This window comes from Vigna angularis, chromosome 1, assembly GCF_016808095.1.
Source record: "Vigna angularis cultivar LongXiaoDou No.4 chromosome 1, ASM1680809v1, whole genome shotgun sequence".
NCBI lineage: Eukaryota > Viridiplantae > Streptophyta > Magnoliopsida > Fabales > Fabaceae > Vigna > Vigna angularis.
Window position 1 is genome coordinate 48,452,850 of NC_068970.1, and position 25,118 is coordinate 48,477,967.

Here is a 25,118-nt window from a genome sequence, read left to right on the forward strand (position 1 = left end):
TGTGTGCACACAGTGCCCTTCTCCTTTTTCATTTTCCTTTTTTCCTCGTCCATAACCTTACCTCCCCTCTCATATTCTCCACCCGCAACTACCATGTATCAACCACCACTATTAAAGTTTAGTAAATCGAAACTAATTTAGAATTAATAATAATAAGTAAGTAAAATCTTACTAAAATATTTGAGACTAATTTAGACTTTAATTCACATGCTAGTTATATTCTTTTATAACTAATAGAGACTATTTAAAGTGTCTCAATATAACAAATTGAGACTATTAGTTTTAAGTTTATAAAAAAGTGTCTCAATATAATATAATAAGTAATATCTTTTTGTCTTTAAATTTTTTGTAAGGGAGAAGGATATTGAAACGAGCACACACGTGCCAAAACATAAACACATAATCAACAAGTCTTTAAGTATGTTTGTTCACAAAAACTCATTAATAAAGTTTGGGAATGAAATTTTTTAAAGTTTAGATTAAGATAGAAGTCCAATTTTTCATTAAAATTAACAGATTAAAAATTTAACCCTTAAATTTTTAAAATATATTTTATTCATTAAAATTACAATAATAATTATAGGTGTAAACATATGAAAAAAAAAAATTTAATTACATCCATTTTCTAACGTCAATTACATGTGATTTGTTTTTGTAAAATTATTGGGAGCATAATTTATATACTTAAAAATTATACATTTAAAACTCGTATAGTTTATTTATTAAGAGTTGAATAAAAAATTACTATAGTATATAATTACAATAGTGTAATTAGTATAATAATAATATATACCATATGAAAGGATTGCTTCTTTCTTTCTCATTTTAACCTTTTAATAACGTCTTTTAAATTAAATTAATTATAATATATCAATTTTATTCTTTACATGAATTTTTTTATTTTTTTTTATTTTATCACTTTCTTTAAATTAGCTAATTTTTAAAATAACTACAAAATGAATAAAAATCATCTATAATGAAATTACAAAAGTTATTTAGTTTTATTATAAAAAAAGTTAATACACGTACATGTATTTTCAATGATAATAACAATACTATACTATAAATAGTATTGTAAGGACTTAGAAAATAGAGTATTAAAGTAGATAGGTGTATTAAAATAATGAGACAAACATTTTTATTTTAAAATAATCTTATAATATAAATAAAAATTTTTAATACTCGGTTCATTATCTAAATCACCTCTATCTCTCTAAAACACTGTTTCCTTTCATTTCTCTGTCTTCTCTCTAACTTTTCTTACGATTGGAGTCTCTGATTGACGATCAGGAAGCGCCTAGAGGATCCTGGCGTCAAGGGCAACAATCTAGACCGATCAATTTCACGTTTTGAACTGGTAAGATTCGTTCCCATTTTCTAGGTTTTCTATAATTCTGTGGTTTCACAGAATTTCTGCTCCTGCATGTGTTTGGAGTTTCCTTCTCTTAATTTCTAGTTCCATTTAAGCTCTAACAGTTGTTTCTATCACCAATTAGTGATTTGTAGGTGTTTCTAGAGTTTCCTTGGGTGCAAGGCACGGTCGGAGTAATCTTGTGAGTTGGGGCAATATATCTCTAAGGTAAGGGAAGCTAGAGTAATTTGATTTTTAAATTTTATTGTATATATAAATGGTCAGCATGTGAAATCGTGAACTATTAAACTAAATTTCTGGTTTAAGGTATTATTGAGATGTATTTTGAATGATTATGGTCTGCCAATCGTTGAACTGTGAAATTTGACTTGATTGAATGATGTTTAATGTGTAATTGGCTGTGTTAGAAGTTAAAAATTTGTGATAATATGAATTGGTTGTGAACTGAGTCATCTTGTTGTGGTTTATAGTAGTTTATGTTTGTTTTAAGTCAACTTGGAGGAAGTGAGGTAGTGAAAAGGAGAACTAGGAGTTAAGGGCTCAATTGGTTTGTTGAGACAATTTAGGTAAGTCAAATGTAACTTGTTTGAGTCATCAAAGTGGTCAAAAGTATGTTCAAAGTGGTAGATTGTGATTTCAGTCTCTAAGTTGAGGAATTTGATGATTTGGAGTAGAAATTGATCCATAAACACTTTAGATTGATGTTAAGAAGGTTTAAGAACGTTTAGTCAAGTCTAATTAGGTATATAATACAATTTAGGAGTGTTAGAAGTTGGAAAAAATAGTTAGAATTGGTAAACTTGGGTTGGGTTGCTTAATTCTGTAGAATTCGTGTTGCAGAATTATGCAGACTTGTTGTGCGAATGGATTCGCACAGCGAGTGGCCTTTGCGAGCTTCTCTTTGTTTGGGCAATTGGCACAACGGTAGGGTGCGTTATGCGAATGGCTAGGGGGTTTGCTCTCTGTTTGATGATTCGCACAGCGAATCATTTATCTGAGCGATTGGAGGTGGTCTAGGGTCACTGCCAAATTAATTTGAATAGCGAAAAGGGGCGCACAGTGAGTGTTTGGGGGGTTTGGTCTTTGTCTGGGTTTTCGCATAGCGACCTGGGAGCGTTATGCGAGGGAATGAGGTCTGGTACCTCTGCGAGTTAATTCGCACAACAAGATAAGTCGTTGTACGAGAAACTCCTGGTTTCGCCTTGTGAATAGGGTGCGCGGAGCGACAGGTTTGAGTTAGTCTACTCTTTATTTCTTTGTCTTGAGTTGAATTAAGTTAAGTGTTGTATGCATTGTGAAGTATGTTTGAAGGCGTATAATAATATATAATTGATTATTATTATGAGTAAATTTACAAGTAAGAGTATGTGATTCAAAAGTGGTGAATGTAAGTTTCAGTGTAGAATCTCGTGGTGAGATTCCAGGTTGTTTAGAATGAATGCAGGAGCTCAGTATTGGGGTTATCCTGAAACTTCAATAGTCTTTCATTCTCAAGTAGAGAGGATTGAACCATGTCGTGAGGAGTAGCAGGAGGTCTTAGTCTTGGAGGCTTCCAGTATGCTCCAAGGTGTGGTACAAACTAACCTCGTGAGTGTGGTAGGGTGAAACCCATTGGCAATGACTTTGTAAAGTAGTAGAGGCCACCAGGAGTGCATGACCCACCATAACTCGACAATCATTCTAAGTCCGGACAAGTCAAGCCTAGAATATAACATGCTAGGATGTTTGACTTAGTTACTTTGCTTGATTTATCTTGTGTATGTTATGTGTTATTAGTTTGTATGTTTTCTTTTATATCTAGCTTACCCTTCTGCTTGTGTTTGTATCTTGTATGTTTGGTGTTCTTTCTGCGCAATGATCATTCGAGGGAGATGAGGTGCCTCTAGAGCAGGCTTTGGACGACGAAGATGCTACTGCTTAGTTTAGTTAGATTGTTATTTTGGTGTATAGTTTTGTAATACTCTTATGTATATAAAGTTTTAAATTCTACGGTTATTTTGGATGACTGTAAAGTTTATACTTGATCTTCCTGTCTTTAACTGTTCTATTTTATTATTTTTGTGACTACTATTATATGGTTTATTACTATATTTTGGGATGTTACAAGTACTACTATAGTATTAATAAATCTATTAAGGATACGTTCAAGACTTTCTTTCTGAATTGAATACATTATTTTTTTACAGTATTATATTTATGAAATTTATTACAATATTATAGAAATTTTATTCTAGAAATATATTAATAAAAATTTATGTGTGTAAATTAATATTCTTTGTTTTATAACATCAACTAATGATATTTAATAAAGTTCCATATAAAAGACATAAATCAACTTATATTTAATATATTGATTAAAAAATACTGGTTGCCAAGCCATACAACATTCCATATTTTTAATTAATTTATTATAAGCTAATGATTTGTTTTTGGGTATTATAAAATACAGTTAACTAACATGTTAACCAATGAATTACCATAAATTAAATTAGATTTTGCAATTCTTCTTATTTTGATTACTTGCTTTGTTGATATGATCTGAAAGAAAGTGTCTGCTTCTTATAGAGTTTTCGTACTATATTATAGGGACGAAAATAGTTTATTTTGAATCTTTTGTACCCTATTATTTTACGGTGAATCTTGAAAGTTACGAAATTCTATAACAAAATGAAACATAAGACTTTCATAAGCAAATTATTATTCACAGAATTCCATATAGTATATTTAAGATTTTGAATCTTCATCATCTTATTTGTATACGGACAGGAAGCAATTATCTTATTTGTTGCATACATACAGGTTTAGGGTTTGCATACATTTAGCAGAAACAATGGCAAACTTCTCTTGGGTGTTTATGACCAAAGACTTTGCAACGACCACCTTTTCCACAGGGATGTTTTAGGCAAAGGGAATTACAATGACTCTCGTCCGATGTTCCGGGCTTGCAACTTCGTACCTGATTGTCATAGCAGCAAAACACATCCGTTTGTGTATCTTTTATGTCCATCAATTCAGTTAAATCCATCACTTTACTCTCTTTCATCGTTTTCTCGTACCTTGATTCTGCTTCAACTATGTTCACACACCAATGATATAACTTAATAAGGAATACAATGTGTACCATAATCATTTATAACGTCATAAATCAACTCCTCTCACATACATATACATGATTAACGGAACAACACTTTTTAACTTGAACATGCATCATTACCTTAAGATAAATTAACCTTGCATTATCTGAATCTTAAATGGTCAATATATGGAATCTATTCCTATTCACTGATTCTTTAATGGTTAATACACAGAACGTATATTCTATTATGTAACATTCGTTAATGTATACTGAAGCAGCAAAGATTAGAACCAAACTTTTTTAGTTTCTCCGATCATGAAATTGAGTTTAACTCAATTAAAATTATGAGAAGAATGCCAACAAGAAGTCAAAAATGCATTCTAGCTGGTATTTCCATTTATTTTTGCTGGAATAAAAGCAAATAGAAAAAAATATATCTGAGCCAAACATCATACCCAAACAACAGAAGGCTAAAAGGGAAAGAAAAATTGTTGTGTATAGCAATTTGCATAGATAATAATGGAAATTTGAAATTTTAATACAATTTGAATTATTAATATCAATTACTTTTTATTTTGTCTAAGGTGAATTGAGGAAGCTAAATCCAAATCCAAAATATTGATACATTTGAAACTGGTGACAACCATATTCGCATATTATTAAAAAAATTGAAATTTTTTTTATTTTAAAATAACATCGTGGTTGGTACTGTTAGGGTGCCTACATATATATATATATATATATATATATATATATATATATATATATATATATTAGATTAGATAATGAGAGGTAAAGAAAATCTACTTATCAATCAAGATATTATGGATAAAAGTATGATTATGAAAATAAAACTTATACCCAATTAGGTTTTAATAAAAATTAGTAAAATAATTGTAAATACTTTTTATTAATATCAACAAATCCAAAACTTTTCCTCTTAGATATATATATTAAGTTTTTTATTTTTTTTAAAATATTACTTGTTGCGATATCCATAGATAAAAATTAGTAGTATTCAAATAAATTATTTTTTTCTTAAATTGAATCGAATCAAATTTTAGATGAAATAAAATAGAGTAATTATTCGTTTAAAAATAAAAATTATTTGACATATTTAATTTTAACCCTAATTCCATTCATTAATGTATTCTGAACATCAAAGCATAGAACAAAACCTTTTTACTTCCTATTATATCATAAGTATTGAGTATACCTGATAATAAAATGATGGCAGCAAGAAATAGAAGACTTCTGGTTGGTCTAGCCATTTTCAATGTTTTTTATTTAATTGTTTTGTGGAATAAAAGGAGCATTGCAATATATATAGCTGGAGGGACAACTTGACTTTAATTCGTTACGTGCAGAGAAAACTGGAAAATCAATTTAAAACATTAATGATATGTATAAAACCGAAAAGTAACTTAATAAAGTCACTTGGGTTATAACCTACAAACAACAATAACAATCATAAAAAAATAGGTTTAAAATATAATTGGTTGTTACAATGACGGTTCTAAATAACAATTTTTAAACTAAATATTATTAGTATATAAAGTAGTCTGTCAATAAAAAAATTATAATTGAATTGTGAATATGTTTTATTTATTCGATTTTTCTATCATAAAGAAATTAGTGCGTAAATTGGTTTATAATTAATTAGTAACCAATTTAGGCATTTGTGCAATATATTAGATTCTTAGATATTTTAAATAGATATCTTGTCTTTATTTTTTATTTCTAGTTAGTTTGTTATTATTTCTTATTTGTATTTTGAATTTAATTCATGTTATTTTTATTATTAATACAATACCTTATAGTATATTCAACATAATGAAGATTAATCTTATATATAGTTGTTTCGGTTTAATTGAGGTTTAAGGTTGTTTGTCTTCAATCCTAACCTCTTCTCCCTGTAGATATGACCTTCACTATACCAATCTGTTCGTCAAATGTTTAAGTTGTCCTCCCGGCCAAAGATGGTTTTGCAGAAAATACTCCAACGCTCAAGTCAGAAAAAACTGCCCTTGTCTATTCTGATAGTAATTCGGTATCAGATCATTTTACTTGAACATTAATATTGTATTTATTGGCCTCATAATTGTCCAACCCATTAATTATATTAATTATTCATTAATACAATATATTTGTATTTATTGGCCTCATAATTGTCCAGCCCATTAATTATATTAATTATTCATTAATACAATATATTTGTGCAATATAGTCTGCCAATCACCCATAAATACCATATATTTGCCTTTGATATGGTCATTAAATATATTAACTGGCCATTAATGACATTCATCTTACTTGGCTCGCGATCACTGGATTATCGGTTGGTGCTAATGACACTCCCCTCAAATAGTCGGCTACCGGGATATAGTACATTAAGCCCCCCAAGCCCCGAGCAGCTGTTTGCAGGTGCGAAGAGGTTTTATAAATCAGGTAGTTAAGTAGTGGTAGGAATAGTTGGACCGAATGCGATTACTGGTGATTGTCTTCTTCTACAAAGGAGCTTTGTGGTCGAAGTAGATTCGTTTGTAGTGTCATTGAGTAAGTCGTCGTTCCGCTCTGGGTAGAGGTGATTCGTATGTGGAATCACTGAGCAAGTCGTAGTTCCGCTCTAGGTAGAGGTGATTCGTCTGTGGAATCACCGAGTGGTGCATTTCCTTCGCTCTTGGTTGAGATGATTCGCCTGTGGAATCACCGAACGAGTCGTAGTTCCGCTTTGGGTAGAGGTGATTTGTTTGTGGAATCATCGAGAGGTGTGTGTGCTTCGCTCTTGGTTGAGATGATTCGTCTGTGGAGTCACCGAGCGAGTCGCAGTTCCGCTCTAGGTAGAGGTAAGTTTTTGGCTGCAGACAATAAGTTAACAAATATCTAAAAACATATAGTATTATTTCTTGAATATCATATTACAAATTGTACTTAACTGATATGACCCGTAAGAGGTCGTTCCCTACTCCTCCTCCTACTGTGCGAATCGTCATGCCACCGATCGGCCCTGTCAGGTTGCCGATTGTCTTCCCTCGGGGCCTTTCACTGCAACTCTCCCGTACATACCTTTTCAAATGCCCAGCTCTCACCATTCTCTCTATGCTGTCCTAGAGGGCCACACAATCTTTGGTATTGTGCCCTAGATTCTGATGATACTGGCAATGCTTTCCCCCATCAGCATTTAGTGAAGTAGGTACTCGTTTTACTACTAACAGGTCCGCCCGTAGTGCCTCCTGCAACATCTTCGCCTTGGAGGCATTCAAAGGTGTGTAACTCGTATATTGGAGCCTTGCACCACCACCCGTTCGTTTGGAATGAACAGTTCTTTTCCTTCCTTGTTTTCACGACTGGGCTTAACCGCTTGTGTTGCCTCCTCCCTTTCCTCCCTCAGAAAGATGCGCATTTCCTCAATGTGTATGAACTTTGCTGCCCTATTTTGCAACTCTCCAAGCGTTTGTGGATCCTCGGCATATAGAAAATCAGCAAAAGGTCCAGGTTTTAATGCATTGGTCAAGGTACTTATTATGAGCTTCCTATCTACAACCTTCACCTACCGAACGGTTTGATTAAACCGATCCATGAAGTCTTTCAGCGTCTCCTCCCTCCCTTGCCGCATCTTGACCAGCGCAAGGTATGTCAAACCCTGCGCTTTGTTAGACACATACTGTTGACCGAACAAGTTTCGCAACGTCGCGAATCCATCAACTGTCTCAGACTCTAGAGAGTAGAACCAATCTAAGGCTTCTCCTTTCAAGGATAAAGAGAAAACCCGACACTAGACTAGATCGTCCAGTGAGTAAACCGCCATAGCATCCACGAAAGACCACAAGTACTTTTCTAGGTTAGTCGTTCCGTTATACTTATCCATTGTGGGTAGCATTTTGTTTTCGGGTATTGGAGCCCTCATTACTGCTGTTGTAAAGGGATGAAGGCCTTCTGCCTGATCGGGACGCTCCACCAGCACAATATGGTTACCCCTCTCGGGACGATTTACCGTGGTTGGGTTTTCATCACGGACCAAACGGTTCCCCAAGTTATGTTGAGCATCCTGAGCATTTCTCCTCACATCACTGGTTCCCATTGGCCTCTATTCTCTGCCTAAGATGTACGGTCAATATCAGCTGGATGCTCTTGTGTCGGGATCACTGACTGCTGCACTGATTACTCCCTCTGGCCACCATCACGCTCAACCCTTAAAGTCGTCACCTCTACCCCTAGTTCTTACATCTCCTGAAGCACCTGTAAGTGGAGTTGTTCTGCCATTGTGGTCTCAAGTTGGGTTTCTTTTGCAAGCCTCGGCCCCGCGGTGGGCTCCATTTGTTTCGGTTTAATTGGGGTCTGAGGTTGTCCGTCTTCAATCCTAGCCTCTTCTGCCTACAGATATGACCTTCACTATGCCAATCCGTTCGTCTAGTGTTTAAGTTGTCCTCCCGGCCAGGGGTGGTCCTGTAGAAAATACTTCGACGCTCAAGTCAGAAAAAAATTCCCCTTGTGTATTCTGATAGTAATTTGGAATCATATCATTTTACCTGAACATTAATATTGTATTTATTGGCCTCATAATTGTCCAGCCCATTAATTATATTAATTATTCATTAATACAATATATTTGTGCAATATAATCTTCCAATCACCCATAAATATCATATATTTGCCTTTGATATGGTCATTAAATATATTAACTGGCCATGAATGACATTCATCTTACCTGGCTCGCGATCACTGGATTACCGGTTGGTGCGGATGACACTCCCCTCGAACGGTCGGCTACCCAGGTATAGTACAATGGTTTTTACTATATTGAACATATCTAAAGTTAGGTTCTTTGCAAAAAAAATTGTTACCCTTGCCCACTACAATTTCTGCCACTATATATTAGAGTTTTCGTTGTTGCTATCACTAGTGCAGTCAGGGGAAATGGCAGTGATTATTATCGCTTATAGGCAGCGGTTCTTCAACAAAGGCATATACAAGCAACGCAACAAGTGGTAGACTTTTTGCCTCGATTCTGAACTGAGGTAGTTTGTCCCCCTCTACTGCCTCGGTTGGAACCTGAACCGAGGCAGTAGGGTCCTTATTTTGTTTTTCTTCTTTTGCCACCTTTATGCCTCGATTCTGATTTCAATTCCAGATTCTAATTTCAAACTCCCAAACTGAAAAAAAAAATCACGATTGCAAAGATAGAAGCCCAAAAATTAATTTGAAATGAAATCTTTGTCTCCTAATTCACAAACTCAGATAGCAAAGCTAGAAACCCCAAATCAGATGAATAGCTGAAACCCTAAGTCGTAAAAACAAGAACAGAAACCCCAAATTTGAAAATGAAACACCTAATTCCCCAATTCTCAATTTCAGAAACCCTATAATGCCAAATCGAAAAACGATTCACTTCGCTACCACCTTCCTCGCAACGCGCCTTCGCCGCCTTCGTCCATCATCACAACCCCATTCACACCCAACCCGCGTTCTTATACGAAACAGGAAACACCTAAAACTCAAACGAAAACAAAGGAAGAAGGAGGAGAAGGAAACTTGCGTCGCAAATCAGAACGACCAACGTCCTCGCGCAGTCGTTGCCATCGAAGAAGTCGGAGTTTGAACCTTCCCGAAAGCACTGCCGCTGTCGGACGCGACCTTGCCACGCCTCGCCGCATCTCTTTGCGTCTTCGCTGGCCACTCACCTCCATCACAACACTTTCGCTGCTCGTGCTCACAGAAAGGAAGAAAAGAAAGGAAATAAGCTTCAGCCTCTAGCTAGCGCGTTCAAGGGAAGAAGTTGAACCCTTAATTAGGTCACTGGGGGATTTCTTTTATCACTTTTTCACATACAATGTTTTCATCTATTAAAAAATATTGTTAATTAATTTTTTTTCTCTTTATTTTAGTTTTCATAATTTATAAAATCTGTAACTTTTATTTTATAATCAATTTTATATATGTTTATCTTTTATTTTTATTATTTTTGTCATACATGAAATGAATATATGATATTTGCTTTCAGTAAAATAAAAGAAATAAAATGTAAACAAAAAGTTGGGAATTAGATCAACAAGTCTTTTAAAATTTGAAAACCGAGAAGAATAAGAATAAGATCAAAATTGTATATATTTTTTCAAATGTTAAATATTATAAATTTTCTTCGTTCTATAATATCGCTATCATTATTAAAAACACCACATGGTAGAATAAACAATATTCTTTAACTTTTAAAACAACAAATTATTTAAAATAAAATTAAAAAAAAAACTCGAATAAGAATTATTTTTAAAGAGAGAAATATATACTACATTTCCATGTTCATTCAGTGTGTCAGTTTACCTATCCCATCATTTTGTGTCATTTTACATACCTATCCCATCATTCATTGTCTGACTCGGTTGGCACCAAACTGATGTGATAGCGTGGCCTTTATGCCTCGGCTCTGATTGTAATTGAGGCAATATGCGTTTTTAGAAAAGTTTGTCAACTGATTTGCAAAGAAGCAGAGGGTACATGGAAAAACTTTATGATTCGGTTTCTGGCTTAACCGAGGTAGTAGACATCTTGCGTTTCGGTTTCTTTTAAATCGAGGCATATAACTTCCCTAAAACTACGAAAATACCACCGCGCTTTTATACGCTTCAGTTTCAGTAAAACCGAGGCGTATATAGCGCGTTAAAAAGGCATTTTTTTACAAGTGTATCACCATCGCTAGAGCATCAATTTTGACCAGCAACCACATGATTTTCCTTATCTTGGCCAGGCGACTACAACGTTGTCTAGACTGTTGTCATCAGAGTCTAGATGCACTCTCACACGCTAATCATAGTTCGTTGGACTCATTGGGACCTAATCTCTTTGGATCTAGCTTTGCGTTGATTGGGCTTGTAAGCCTTTGCGTTGATCTAGCTTTCCATTCTGACCTCTATGTTGTCACTAGTATATCTGACTTGTCCATATATATTAATTATGTCAATGTGCATTTATCTATGTATAAGTTAGATGACACTAATTATGTGACTTGGACATCAGACGTTAAACTTTGACTTATACACCAAATCTGGGAACACGCCAAATTATTATACACCAATGATACGCAACGTATTTATGATATTTGTAATGATCTTTTCAATGTTATTACTCCTCTGCATGAAGACTTTATGGTTGATTATATGGATAAAATTCATGTTCTTTTTCATGAACTTAATAATTAATTCCTCTTACCTCTACTCTTGTCCAAGAAATACAGCAATGGTAAAATTTCTTCATGATATTGGCATTGACCTTGCTGATAAATATTCCCATATTTGTGATCAGATTTTGGGTTCACTTGTTCTACCCACTTTAACTTCTACTTATTCCACTCTTTTACGTGTACCTAGTAAACCCATCAATGATACACCTATTTTTTGATGATTCCTCTATGTTGGCATCTCAACATGATGATCACAATCACTTTCGCAAACCGGGAAAAGGACGTCACAAGTGTTACCATTGTGGCACACTAGGCCATAAGATTGACAAGTGTTATGCATTACATGTTTGTCCTCCTAGATTTTTTGTTGTTGCTCACACTTCTCCTCCCTCACAATCACCTACTAGGATCCTCTTTCATCCGATATTACCAATGATGTATTTTCAGTAAATTTTTGAAATGGTATAAGGACCAACAATATATAACACACATAAGTACATCTTTTGTTGGTTTGACTCCATCTTCTTTTCAGTGTTAGGTTCTTGACTCAGGAGCCACAAATCACATTACTGGTAACATATCTTTGTTGTCCTTCTTATCCTCTTTGAATTCTTTATCTTCTATTACAATGGCTGATGCATCTAGAGTTTTAGCTCATGGTATTGGGACTATTAATATTTTTCCTTTCGTTAATTCAATTAGAATTTAGCTCTCTCTTAATCATTAAAAGTTTACTCCCTCATAAATGTAGTATTCCTCCTAAATGATTAAAATAAACCTTTCTTTCTAGGATAAGTAATCCCTTGATTAATAAGATTTTAAAAAAACTAGTTTTTCTTTTTAGAACTTAAGATAATCGATTATCACTTAGGATAATTGATTATTTCAGAGGAAAATATATATTTTGGGGCTGCATGGAGATAATCAATTATTATATTTCATAGTCGGTTATTCAAGAGCCAAAATGAACATTTTAAGGCCTTGAGAATCGATTATCACCATTGATAATCGATTATCTACACTTAAATTTTTGGAAAAGTCAAATTTTGAGTATTCTTAATCCTTTAAAACATATCTAATTTTCCTGAAACTTTTCAAAGCTCATAAAACTTACCAAGATACCATAGCGCCTTTCTTTATTTTTTAATTTTAACTTGTAAAACAAAACTAAGAATTTTGGTCCCATAATCGTATTTAGGTCCTTTAAGTTTACATGTTAATTACTTTATAAAGGGAATTCAAACATATTTTTCATTTGGAAGACCTTAATGTTTTATTCTACATTTATTATAGGTATGTTCCTTTTGCATGCAATAAAAACATGTAATAACATTTGGGTTCCTATAATTAGTGCTTCCTTTTTTAACTCATACCATATGAATTCTCTCATTAGTATTCTTAGAAACACTTTTATGTTTAAAAATATTTTTCTTAAGTGTAGGATTTTCAACATTTTTATTTTTAGTTGCCTCTTCAAGCAAATTTTCAAGAATATCAATATGAAACACGTGACTCTTACAAGAGTCACTTCAACATTTAAAACATCTTTATTTTCTAACTTTGATATTTTATTTTTCAAAATGTCTTCCTCTTCAAGAGATTTTTCAAATTTTGATTGTAACTCTTTAAAATCCCCTTTTAACTTTTTATGGGCAATATCTAATTTTTCAGATTCATGCAATAATTATTGAAAAGCATCATGCAATTCATCATAATCATTATTGTAACTAGAAATACTTACTTGGCTTCTAGATGATTCTTTGTTGGTCATTATGCAGAGGTTTGCTTGCTCGTCAAAATTGCTTGAGTTTGATAAGGTAGAATCATTATCCTTCTAAGTAGAATAATCTTTCTTCTTCTTGAAGATTTTTTTTCCTTTTTTCACCCTTTTGCTCATTTGGACAGTTTGCCTTAACATGTGCTTTTTCTCCCCAACCATAGCATCGATACTTTGAAGAAGATCGTTATTTCTCCTTCTTTCCATTTTTAAATTGTTCCTTACCTTTGGATTTCATGAACTTGTTGAATTTTGATCATGTGACTCAAATTTTCATCACTTAAGTCTTCATCTTCCTCGAGACTTTTACACCTCTCAACTTCAAATTTAAAGGCCAAGTTCTTTCTCTTTCCTTGCTTCTCTTCTTCATTCAATCGCCCAAGTTCTAGTTCATGTTCTCTTAACTTACCAAAGAGTGTCTCCACGCACATGGTGATATGGTTTTGTGATTCCGTTATTGTAGCATGTTTAGGTTGTGACAACTTGTTCAAAGATTTCAAATTTTTTATATTTATTTCATCAATATAAATTTTTTTACACAAGTAGAGACATGATTAACAATATGAGTGAAGTGCTTATACATGTCATATATTGTTTCTCCTTGTTGCATCTGCAACATCTCATATTCTTGTATCAAGTAGTTCTTTTGTGCATGCTTTACATCATATGTTCCTTCATGTGTCACTCTTAGAACTTCCCACATTTCTTGAGCGCTTTTACAAACAGAGGTCTAGTAAAACTCATCGAGGGTTAAGGTAGATGAAATAATATATATAGCTCTTAAATCGTATTGATATCTTTTATTTTCTAGGGCTTTTGGTTCCTACATGTTATTTACAACAATAGTAGGCATATATGGTTCATTCAAAATAGCATCCCAAACACCTCTATCATAGATTCCATAAAGATTTGGATTCTAAATTTCTAGAATGGATAATTTTCACCAATAAAAAATCGAGGTCTATGAATAGACACACCTTCTGCAAAGGTTTGGTTTTTTCCCACCATTTTCGAAAAATTTGAAGTTTTAGAATCGGGCAACGGAATGTTCACATGTAGACAAAAACCAAGAGGGGGTAAATTGGCTTGTTCCATAAAATTTCTCCCTTTTATAAAGTGATTTTATAACAAAGATTGATTCTTTCAAAACAAGAACAATAAAGATAATACCAAGTAAATAAAATAGTGTAGTTATAGAGAAATTTGCACAAGGAATTTTATATGGTTTGGATCAAAAGACTCTACGTCCAATTGTTAATCTCTCTAAGGAGGGATTAATCAATCACTAAAAATAACCAACAACTTACAATCACAAAGAATAAAGTTAAGGTTAGAAAACACAATTCTTGAAGACACAAGAGATGAACAACACCTCCTTTGACACACAAAGGATGAACAACACCTCCTTCGACATACAAACGATGAATAACTTTTCTAGAAACAACAGCAACAATCAATCACTAGACACACTTAGTGAAAGTTCTCGCTCTATTCACATTAGGTTTTTCAAAGATCCTTTTCACAAACATAGATAGTTTCTCTAGTACACAACTCTTAAACCTCTGAGTGATTTTTTTTTTTTTTAAATTAGGATTAGAGAAACTATGTATAGATCCTCAACTCTTAATTTAAAAATTAGGTCAGAAAACTGAAGAGTCTTTTCGTAACTAGTAATCGATTATTATTTCAAAATTTATTTTCTCTACGTGATAACCGATTATGAGGTGTGATAATCGATTATTCTAGAGGCTTTTTAGCAAATATAAACTATGGTGTTGATCTTTCTATCCTTACACTCTTTTATTTCCTTACTTTCTTTATTTGTTTGTATTCCAAGAAAGGTTCAAAGATTTTTAAAAGAGTTTTAAAAGAACAAATTTTATAAAGAAAAATCAATTCACCCTCCCTCCTCTTGGTTGAGAAACTTGGTCTAATATTTTCTATAATTATTCTTTTCCTTTAAGTTGTTGATTTAGAATAGGAGATATCACAAGCCTTCAAGAATAGATACTTCACAAGCTTTCAACAAATATGGGAGATTGTTAGCAAAAAGAAGAAGATGGACATCTTGCTTCAATAAAGAGTTTTGATGATGATGATGATGATACATGGAGAAGTGTTGTAGACCTAAAGAATTCCTTGATTTAAAAGATACATCGAAGAATGAATAAATGTAGTTGTTGAAGTCTTGTAATTTGTGTATTGTATTTAAATTAAAATATCAAGAGTCAACAGACAAAACCCATAAAGCAAAGCACTCATGAAAGTGTCTTATTTCAAAAGCGCTCTAAAATAATCAATTACCATGATTGATAATCAATTATCTCAATTAATTTCAGAATTTTCAAAAAGACTCTGGAATTATTGATTATCTCACTTGGTAATCGATTATCACAAAGGGAAAATAATTTTTGAAATAGTTTCTGGAATAATCGATTATCACTTATGATAATCGATTATCAATGCTAGTTGCTAAAGGACTCTTCAGTTTTCCAACCTAAATTTCAAATTAATGGTTAAGGGTCTATATATAGTTTCTCTAAACCTAATTTGAAAAAAAAACGTTTTACCCATGTTTAAGAGTTGTGTGCTAGAGAAATTATTTATGCTTGTGAAAAGGGTCTTTGAAAACCCTATTATGAGTAGAGTGAGAACTTTCACTAAGTATGTCTTTTGATTGTGCGTTGTTGTTTCTAGAAAACTTTTTCATCTTTTGTGTGTCAAAGAAAGTGTTATTCGTCCTTTGTATGTCAAAGAAAGTCTTATTCATTTTTTGTGTCTTCAAAAGAGGTGTTTTATAACCTTAACTTTATTATCTGTTAGTGTAAGTTATTAGTTATTTTTAGTGATTGGTTAATCCTTCTCTAGAGAGATTAATAACTAAACATAAGATCTTTTAAACAGAACCAGTATAAAATTATTTGTGTGAATTTCTCTTTCTTTACACTATTGTCTTTAGTTTTTATTATCTTTATCGTTCTTGTTTTGAAAGAGTCGATTTTTGTTATAAAATCAGTTTATAAAAGGGGGGAATTTTTCAGGCACAAACCATATTTTTAAACAATTTATGGCTTCTCATGGTATTCTCTGTCAAACTTCATGTGCATATACATTTCAACAAAATGGGATGGTTAATCACAAAAATAGACATTTCATTGAAATAACTCGCACTCTTTTAATTCAAGGTAACATTCCTTATTATTTTTGCGGTGATTATACTCTTACTACATGTTATCTCATTAATTGCATGCCCTTTTCGGATTTAGATAATAAAATACATCATTCTATTTTATTTCCTCATGAACCCTTCACCCCTTACCTCTAAATGTTTTTGGGTATACATGTTTTGTTCATAATTTTACCAATGGACAGATAACTTATCTTTTCAATGACACAAACTTGTTTTTTTAGGATTTACTAGATCAAAAAAGGATACAAGTGTTTTCCTTTTTCCAACCGTTATTTTGTTTTTGTAGATTCCACTTTCAATGAGTCTTCTTTTTATTTAACAATCATTATTCTTCTGATATGTCTCCCTCTAATACATGTCAATATTCTTAATACAATTAATATTCCTATTATTTGTGCTCCTCTAATTCTGCCTAGTCCACCAAGTGTTTCTCAACAACCACCAAGTGACTCAATACAAGTGTGAACTATTTTGTCTACTCTGGTTCCTACAACAGAGTCTACCCTTCCAATTGTCCTCCACAAAGGTATATGTTATACCTGTAATCCCTCTCCACATTATATTGCTTTAAGTTATCATAGATTGTCTTCACCTTTTTATACCTACCTTTCGTCTATTTCTTCTATGACCATCCTAAAATTTGTTAGTGATGCCTTAGCCTATCCAGGTTGGTGTCAGCCCATGTTAGATGAACTAAATTCTCTTCAGAATAGTAGAACTTGACAATTTATCCCATTACCATCTGGAAAATCTATTGTTGGTTGCATATGGGTTTTCTCCATCGAAGTTGGTCTTGATGAAACTATTAATCGCCTCAAAGCTCGTCTTGTGGCCAAAAGTTATACACAGATTTTTTGGTTGGATTATGGTGATACTTTTTCTCCATAAAAAAAGATGACATTTGTTCGTGTATTTATAGTCATGCAGCTATTCAACAATCGCCTATCAATTGGATGTCGAATGATTTTTTGCTCAAGAAGATATTTATATGCTGCAACCTCAATGATTTTTTGCTCAAGAAGAGTTCTTTGGGTTGGTCTGTCATTTTCACAAATCCTTATATGGCCTAAAAAAATCTCCTAGGGCCTAATTTGTAAAATTTAGTAACATTGTTCAACAATTTGGTATGATTTTGTGTGAGGCAGATCATTCAATCTTTTATCGTCACTCGAGTGTTGGATATGTCTACTTTATAGTATATGTTAATGACATCGTTCTTACAAGTAGGGGCAGTCATGGCATCTCTCAAATGAAACAACATCTTTGCAACTATTTTTAAACCAAAGATCTTAGAAAACTTAACAATGTATAACACTAGTGTATTCAACAAGACTTTAATTAACGGATATAATAGGGAAATTGTTTAGTAGTGTGTTTATTCATGTGTTTGGTGTGTTTACTAAAGCTTTTCTCAAGATAGTTAGTTTTCATAAAACTTTTTCATAAACTACTAATCTTTTAATTGGATTGCTTTTCTAAAGATAATACTCTGTCATATACTCATTTCATTTATTTTTGTTTGTTAAACTTCAAAACATATGAAGTCATTTAGACAGTTCAATCTTATAGACGATCTAGTCTTAACTCATATTTCTTCTATTATAAATAGAGTATTTATGTGTATATTCAATACAAGAAAGGTTAATCTCATATATAGTTTTTACTATATTAAACAACATTAATTATTTAATTTTTAGTTTATAAATTTTTAGTTTTTACTAATTATTTTTTGTCTTTAAAATTGATTGTTATTTTCTTGTGATAATATAATTTTAAATTAATTAATCTCATTGAATGGATTTGGGTTTGTTAATTAAAGAAATTTTAGGTAGATTTACAAGAAAATGGATAATTGAACTTTATAAAATTGGTTTAGTATACCTAAATATATATTATTTTAGTTATATATACCTATATATTTAAATGTAACCGTTTTTTATGTACATATTTTACTTTTAATAATATAAATTATTTTATTCTTTAAATTTAATATCTATTTTTTATAATTATATTTTAGGAATATATTTTTCATAAATTTAATAACAATTTTAATTTAATAATAATTAGAATAATTAATTTTTTTATTTTTTTATAATCATAAGATAAAAGTGAAAACACGTGCAGAGAAATGTGTTTCCATTAATATATCTAAAGATGAGATCTCTAATATTGTTTATACTATTATTTTTGGTTATCCTTGTTAAAAGGTACAACTTCCAAGATAGGTTTGTGAAGAGATAAGTCAGCAGAAAAAGTGAAGAAGGCTGAGTCTGTTTTGTGAGTAGAGATGGAAAAAATGGAGGAATAGTTTGGGTTGATGAAGGTGAAGATGTGATTTGAAAACGCAGAAGATGGTGGTGAAGGTGCACTCAGTAATAATAGTTATTATAACTCTAAGTTTAAAAAAAATATTTTTTATTCAATAATAAATAAATTGAACACGTTATATGCCAATACACGTTATATGCCAATACACGTTTAAGCACTACAGATGTTTATGTAAAATATCGTTTGTTACATGTGAGACAAAATTTAACGTTGTTGGAAACAATAATTAAATTCAATGTTTCAGAAAATAAAAAACCCATTAGAATTAAATATTCGAATAAGAACTAACTATAATTTTTTTTAAAATAGTTAGAATTCCTAACAACATATTTAAACATTGCATATATAACAACTACTTTTACTCCTTTTAAAATAGGCTCAATTACTTTTTAATCTTTTTCTTTTTTCTTAAGTCATAGCAAACTAATGGGTCTTTTTTTTCAGTTCAATTCACTTTCCTCGCTAATCATATGTTCCAATACATGCATTTGAGAAAACCAAATATTATAACTGACTGAACTTCACAAGTACAAGACAGAGTATGTTAGAACTACCCAAACGAGCATTCAAGCATAGCCTTTTTTAATTTATATGTTTCATTACTCATATGAATGTTCTTATCAATTGATAACATTACAAACAAAACTTAAAAAAGCAAATAAATATAATGTCTAAACATCAGATATTTAAAAAATTATACACATTAACAATATATTTTTTTATGCTTACTTTAAACTCGTTGCATGCTTTAATTTTTAATTACCTTCAAATCCATCTCTTTATAAAAATCTTCTCGCTAACGCTACATGAAAATTTAGCTTTTAACATTAAAAATAAAAACAAGTACATAATAGACATTGCAATAGTTTATTGTGTTGATAACATATGCTTGATAAACTCAGGCTTATCAAATTCTGATTTCTCACAAATGCAATCGAAGTGAGAGAATCTCCGGCGAGTACTAACAATATTCACAAGGTATTCCTATGTACTTTTCTTTTTTTCAAAAATCAGTTGTTTCTACAAGATAATCATTACTGAGACCAAAAAAACAACAGCTTTTTATTTCAGTACATATAGAGAAGGAATCATTCAACTTTTGGTTCAGATTCAACCAAGAAACTTCTGGCTTCCTCATCAGTAACATCACTGTAAAGAAACCAAAGAACAAATTATGATCCAATAAAGAAAAAAAGAAACACTTGTATGAATTGAATGATGAGAATACAAAAACCTGTCTACAGCTTCTGTTTTGGAGATCAAGGTGAGATCCTTAGAAGCAAGATATTGACAGAAACTGTGAAGTCTATTCTCTCGACAGAAATTACAAATATGTTTAAGGAAATCATTGAACTGTTTTGGTTCCTTCACAAACGAAAAATTGTTAATTCAACAAGTTAAAAAGCCAAGGCAGATAAAACAAAAGAAATTCGAAGAGTGATAACATTAAGGGTTGAATAGCGAAAATCCTACCATCTTGAATAAGGGAGATGATTACCTGCTCAAGAATGCAACCCTTGCGAAGCACAACTAAACATTCAAATGCTTTAGGATAGTTATCACCTTCGTGAGAGTCCTCCACCAGGTCAAATATTTTATTTTTCATTTCATTGATCGCTTTTACAACCCAATCTGGACTATCTCTGCGGGAAATCAAGGCTTCAAAATCTTGAGCAGGAGTCAGATCCCCGATTTTCTCAACTTTAACAGATGCATTTTGAGCAGGAGTCAGATCTCCGATTTTCTCAACTTTAACAGATGCATTTTCAATAACATCATTTGTAGAAGATCTCTTCCCTCCCCATAATCGCCTAGACTTTTTCTACAGCAAGACATTTTGAACGTAAATCATAGTTGATGTGGTTGTTCCAAATATCACAGTCGATGTTTAAAACATAAGACCATAGGACTCATTCTCACCAACGGTTGTCCCTTAAGCTCGAAAGACCTGCAAAATGAGTCTATTACAGATTTATTTTGCAAAAGCAGGTCGGCGTCAGGCTCTGTAATTTTCTTGAGTGTGTCATCAATAGGAGGTACCGCCACATCAGGATCCTTTGATTTCAGCTCAAGGAAACGATAAAAGCGCTGAAAGGTTGAAGAAATATAACTTTATCATATGATTACCCTTTAAAAGGGGGGGGGGGGGGGGGGGGGGGGGGGGGTTAGGGGATAGTTTATTAGAGATCAATGCTAATTAAGCATACTTCTCCATGTCTTAAAACATCCAGTACTAGCTCTAGCCAACAAGACGTAAATGCAGATTCGGAAGAAATGAGAATATAAACCAGAAATATACGTGTGGATAGAATAAGAACCTCTAACACTGGATTTGTTGTAAAGTCAGGTAGCAAAACTTCCGGTTGCCCATGTGGTGCAAGATCAAGCGTTTTTATTAAGTTAGCTGCAGCCTCTAGCTGTTGTCCATTTGGCTTCCACGAAGCTGGGAAATTAGAGAAGGAAGGGAATTGAAACTCTCTAACATCCTCGGCAAAAGGAAGTACATTTAAGTAAAATGAATCAGGCTGCACAGCATAATGAGAGAAGCAAGAAATAAATAAAAGTAGAGGCAAAATTAAAGAGAACAGAAAACCTATAAAATACAAGCAACAGATAGGAAAAACTAACAATATTTTCTTTATCAGATAAATTAGGTGTCAAGACCCCAATGCTAACATTTGATTGTCCCTTTCTCCAGACACAGCGTAATATTGCCACCTTATCCATTTCCTTCATGGCTCGTGCAAGAGCAGAAAGTGCAAGCATGGCTCCTGTATTTCCAGGTTGAGGTAGGAACACATATACATCTTTCATGTAATGATGTCTTAAGTGCATATTTCATTTTCGGACAGGGATATAAGAGAAACAACGAGTCAGGAAATCTCCTAAAACAAATTCATCAAATATATTTTTCTAAAACATATACAATCTTACCTAAATATATTAGAAGAATCAGTAAATCCCAAAAGCTTCACACCCTTTTCCGGTTGGAATTTAACAGCATCCCACTCAGAACGGGATATGGGAACTATTTGAGGCCCATAAGGATAGCCTTTAATTCTTTGGTCAGGGGGGAGAACTTTGTCACGATCTTCAGAACTCTTGTACTCATAATCTATTTTGAGTTCATGTGTAGCATATTGAGCACTTGGAGGAGCCTTATCAGAATATTTCTTCAGTGTAGGAAATTTCTCTTCTGCTGTTTTCTTGTATACCATTACCTAATTACCATTGCCATTTTCAAGAAAACAAAATACATTTTTTACTAAGAATGTTCTATTTAAAACACAATTGGACAAAAATAGTCCACTTGCTTGGTGTGTCAATTGTCAGAGGGACAAGAAAAAAAATTAAAAACACAGTAAACAAGCAATCTTCAACTTGAAATTTTTTCACAAATCACGATATACATTACTCCAGAAAAAAAAATTATACTTAATATTCTAACAGAAAATTAAAAGAAATATGGTGTTAAATAGTAAGATGCAAGATAAATAATTGTATATGCCCCTCCACAGTAAACTTGATCAGAGATAAACTGTCCATGGATCATGGTACACGGACAACTAAAAATTATACCATTTTATATTTGGTAATCTTTTACAGAGGAAAAAAGTATGTAAGAAGGCATAACATCATTAAATATCTTAATCAATATGACAATGACAATGAAAAACATGTGAAAGGACTATGATGGGTTCATTGGATAAATGACATTTGAAGATACATGGATTCATGTTCTGGAAATTAAATTTATTTATATTCATAGATCTCACCTTAATGCTCAATTTTTGACTGATTTCGAGATCCCCTCTGAAAGTTGTAACAAGTGTTATATTTCTTGTTCTAAGAGCACCAAACAAAGAAATTGGATTCTCCAAATACAACAATCTTGTTGATGTTTCCTTGGAAAAAATATTTAACAAGTGATCATTCTCATCCATTATTTCCCTGTTTGCATCTTGACCAAGCTTTCCTCTAAAAATAATACTTTCCATTTTCATACCATGGGCAGTCAGTTGTTTGGCAATGATGGTAACTTGCTCTTCCTTTGTGCCTTCATAAGGTTCTTTTATTGGACATTGTGCATTTGTAATAAGACAGAGACGTTTCTTTCCTTTATTTGTTTGATCAAATTTTTTTATCAACATATCCATGCCAACAATGACAGCATCAAGAACTAACATCGAAGTCAAGGAATACGAAAAAGAGTAACAGCAAGCTGATGAAGTAAAATCTATGGCAGTAGGAAAGGATCAACTTCCTCCCGAAATTTAAATAGTCAATCTTAAAAGGTTTTGCTATTTATTGAATAACTTGATTTTAATTACACAAACCTAGTGGGTTTCAGGGACATCTAGACTTGTAATACAATTCATGCAAAAACAATACCATCGACAAAAATTAAATAAATCAATGAGTTACTGAATAAGAAGGCAAGTAAACTGTAAAGCCCGAAACAGAGGTTTGTATAGATAAATATTAGAAAAGGAAAAAAAACAGACCTAATTTGAAAGATTAATGGCATTTTGTAATATAGTGTAATCAGAAAAACTAATCTCTGCGATTGCAAAAGAAAATACTTTTTGCCAGAAGCAAACATGTGCATATTTTATTGCATGGCAAAACTCAAAACCGTATGGTAATAATTTTACATGTTAAAAATGTTATCAATTAACAAGCAAAGTCTAGCATAATATAAAACAACCAAGAAACTTATGGATACAATCACCATCAGTTGTTCCTCGAGGCAGCTGTTGTAAAGCCTCATGAATATCTCCATCCACAACTTTAATCTTTTTTAAAACCACAACATGTTGATACCCACCCACTTCCGTCGTTAGTTCATTATCAGTGTCTGAGGAAATATCAACATAAAAAGAGGTGAGGGAGGGGCCCTAAATCAAATGTCACCACTGGAAAATGACATAATAAAAAAAACAAATAGCAAAGTATTAATGGGATTCTTCCATTGACACACAGCAACATGAATAGTTACTAGATAGTAACAGCAACAGCAAGAAATGAAAATGTAAAAACTCAGTGTAGTCAACAGGGAAAATATTCTATTTACAATCAGATTGAAAACAACAGAAGAAAAAAGAAATTCAAGGAAGATTCAATAATTTCTCAGTTCTTACTCCCCATTTCTGCATTACAGACAGTTACCATTTTCAGTGCAAGCATACTCGGCAATCACATGACAAAAAATCAAATGCACATAAAAGCATCAAATCAACACGATTCATTGCATAGTAAAAATCAAAGTGAGTGAGTACCTTCAGCTCCAAATAAGACTATTCCCACTTCATCATTTTTGCTATAGATCATCTGCAAATAAAACAAAGTCAAAACACACAAGACTGAAATAACAACAATAAAAAAATTTAAACTTTGAATAAGAGGGTGGGAACGATTAATACCTTCTTTTGTACAAGCAAGGAGCAGGCTTTCTCAATTTCAGGAAGAACAGAATCCATGGATGGGCCCACATCAAGCAACAAAAGCAACGCATCCTGTTTTCGTAACATCGTTGAGGCAATACAAAATTAAATTATAGATTCAGAAGTAATGAAATTCAGAAGAACAAAAGGAAAGATAATAACATTATAAATGGGGTTTACCCTGAAAATGAGTAATATTGAAGCAAAACCCTAAACCCAGAGAAGTGAAGTGGGGAAACAAAAAAGGGTACAGAAAAACGAAGTAAAATCGAACCTTGACCGGAGGCATGGATGGAAAAGGAGAGAAAGAGTGAGATTAGGCTTGCAGAAGAAGGAGAGTTGAATGAACAGGCTTTTTTCGGACTTCCCGCTTTAAGAGAAATTCTTCAATTGTATTTGTAATAGTTATTTCAAAAGCAAATAATCTTTAATTAATTAATAAGAAAAAAATTGTAGTATTAAAACAAGTGTAGTGTTTTCATCTTGACATAAATATTAAGAGGTAGATTTTTCATATTAAACAAGTGTAATCATCTCATATTAAAAATCATTCTTGTCTCGCCTTATATTAAACCAGATATATTTAATTAATGAAGTAAAAAATGTACTTTAAAACAAGTGTAGTGTTTTCATGTTAAAATAAATATTAAAAGTGTAGATTTTCATGTTAAATTAATTTAGAGAGGGATGACATATAAATCCATTTTGGTTGATATTGTTCGAATATGGAAAATCTTCGTATTCATTGAGTAATATT

The 25,118-nt window shown here is 32.4% G+C and overlaps 2 protein-coding genes across 3 annotated transcripts; both read right to left on the reverse strand.

Annotated features, from left to right (window-relative positions):
- Positions 1-4,183: 4,183 nt before the first annotated feature.
- Positions 4,184-5,727, reverse strand: LOC128195543 (uncharacterized). The gene is made up of 2 exons (XM_052873481.1): positions 5,665-5,727; positions 4,184-4,444 (listed from the first exon to the last, which is right to left on the reverse strand). The coding sequence occupies exons 1-2, from the start codon at positions 5,717-5,719 to the stop codon at positions 4,191-4,193; spliced, it is 309 nt and encodes a 102-aa protein (XP_052729441.1). The 5' UTR covers positions 5,720-5,727; the 3' UTR covers positions 4,184-4,190.
- A 14,024-nt stretch (positions 5,728-19,751) lies between these two features.
- On the reverse strand, positions 19,752-24,744 carry LOC108347664 (ATP-dependent DNA helicase 2 subunit KU80). Of its 2 annotated transcripts, none has more exons than XM_017587093.2 (12): positions 24,636-24,744; positions 24,341-24,433; positions 24,197-24,248; positions 23,644-23,775; positions 22,694-23,097; positions 21,852-22,138; positions 21,546-21,741; positions 21,236-21,442; positions 20,838-21,005; positions 20,416-20,739; positions 20,152-20,282; positions 19,752-20,066 (listed from the first exon to the last, which is right to left on the reverse strand). In XM_017587093.2, the coding sequence occupies exons 1-12, from the start codon at positions 24,648-24,650 to the stop codon at positions 20,006-20,008; spliced, it is 2,070 nt and encodes a 689-aa protein (XP_017442582.1). In that variant the 5' UTR covers positions 24,651-24,744; the 3' UTR covers positions 19,752-20,005. The 2 variants fall into 2 exon arrangements, with proteins under 2 accessions (XP_017442582.1, XP_017442719.1); XM_017587230.2 differs by having other exon boundaries at positions 24,542-24,682.
- Positions 24,745-25,118: the final 374 nt, after the last annotated feature.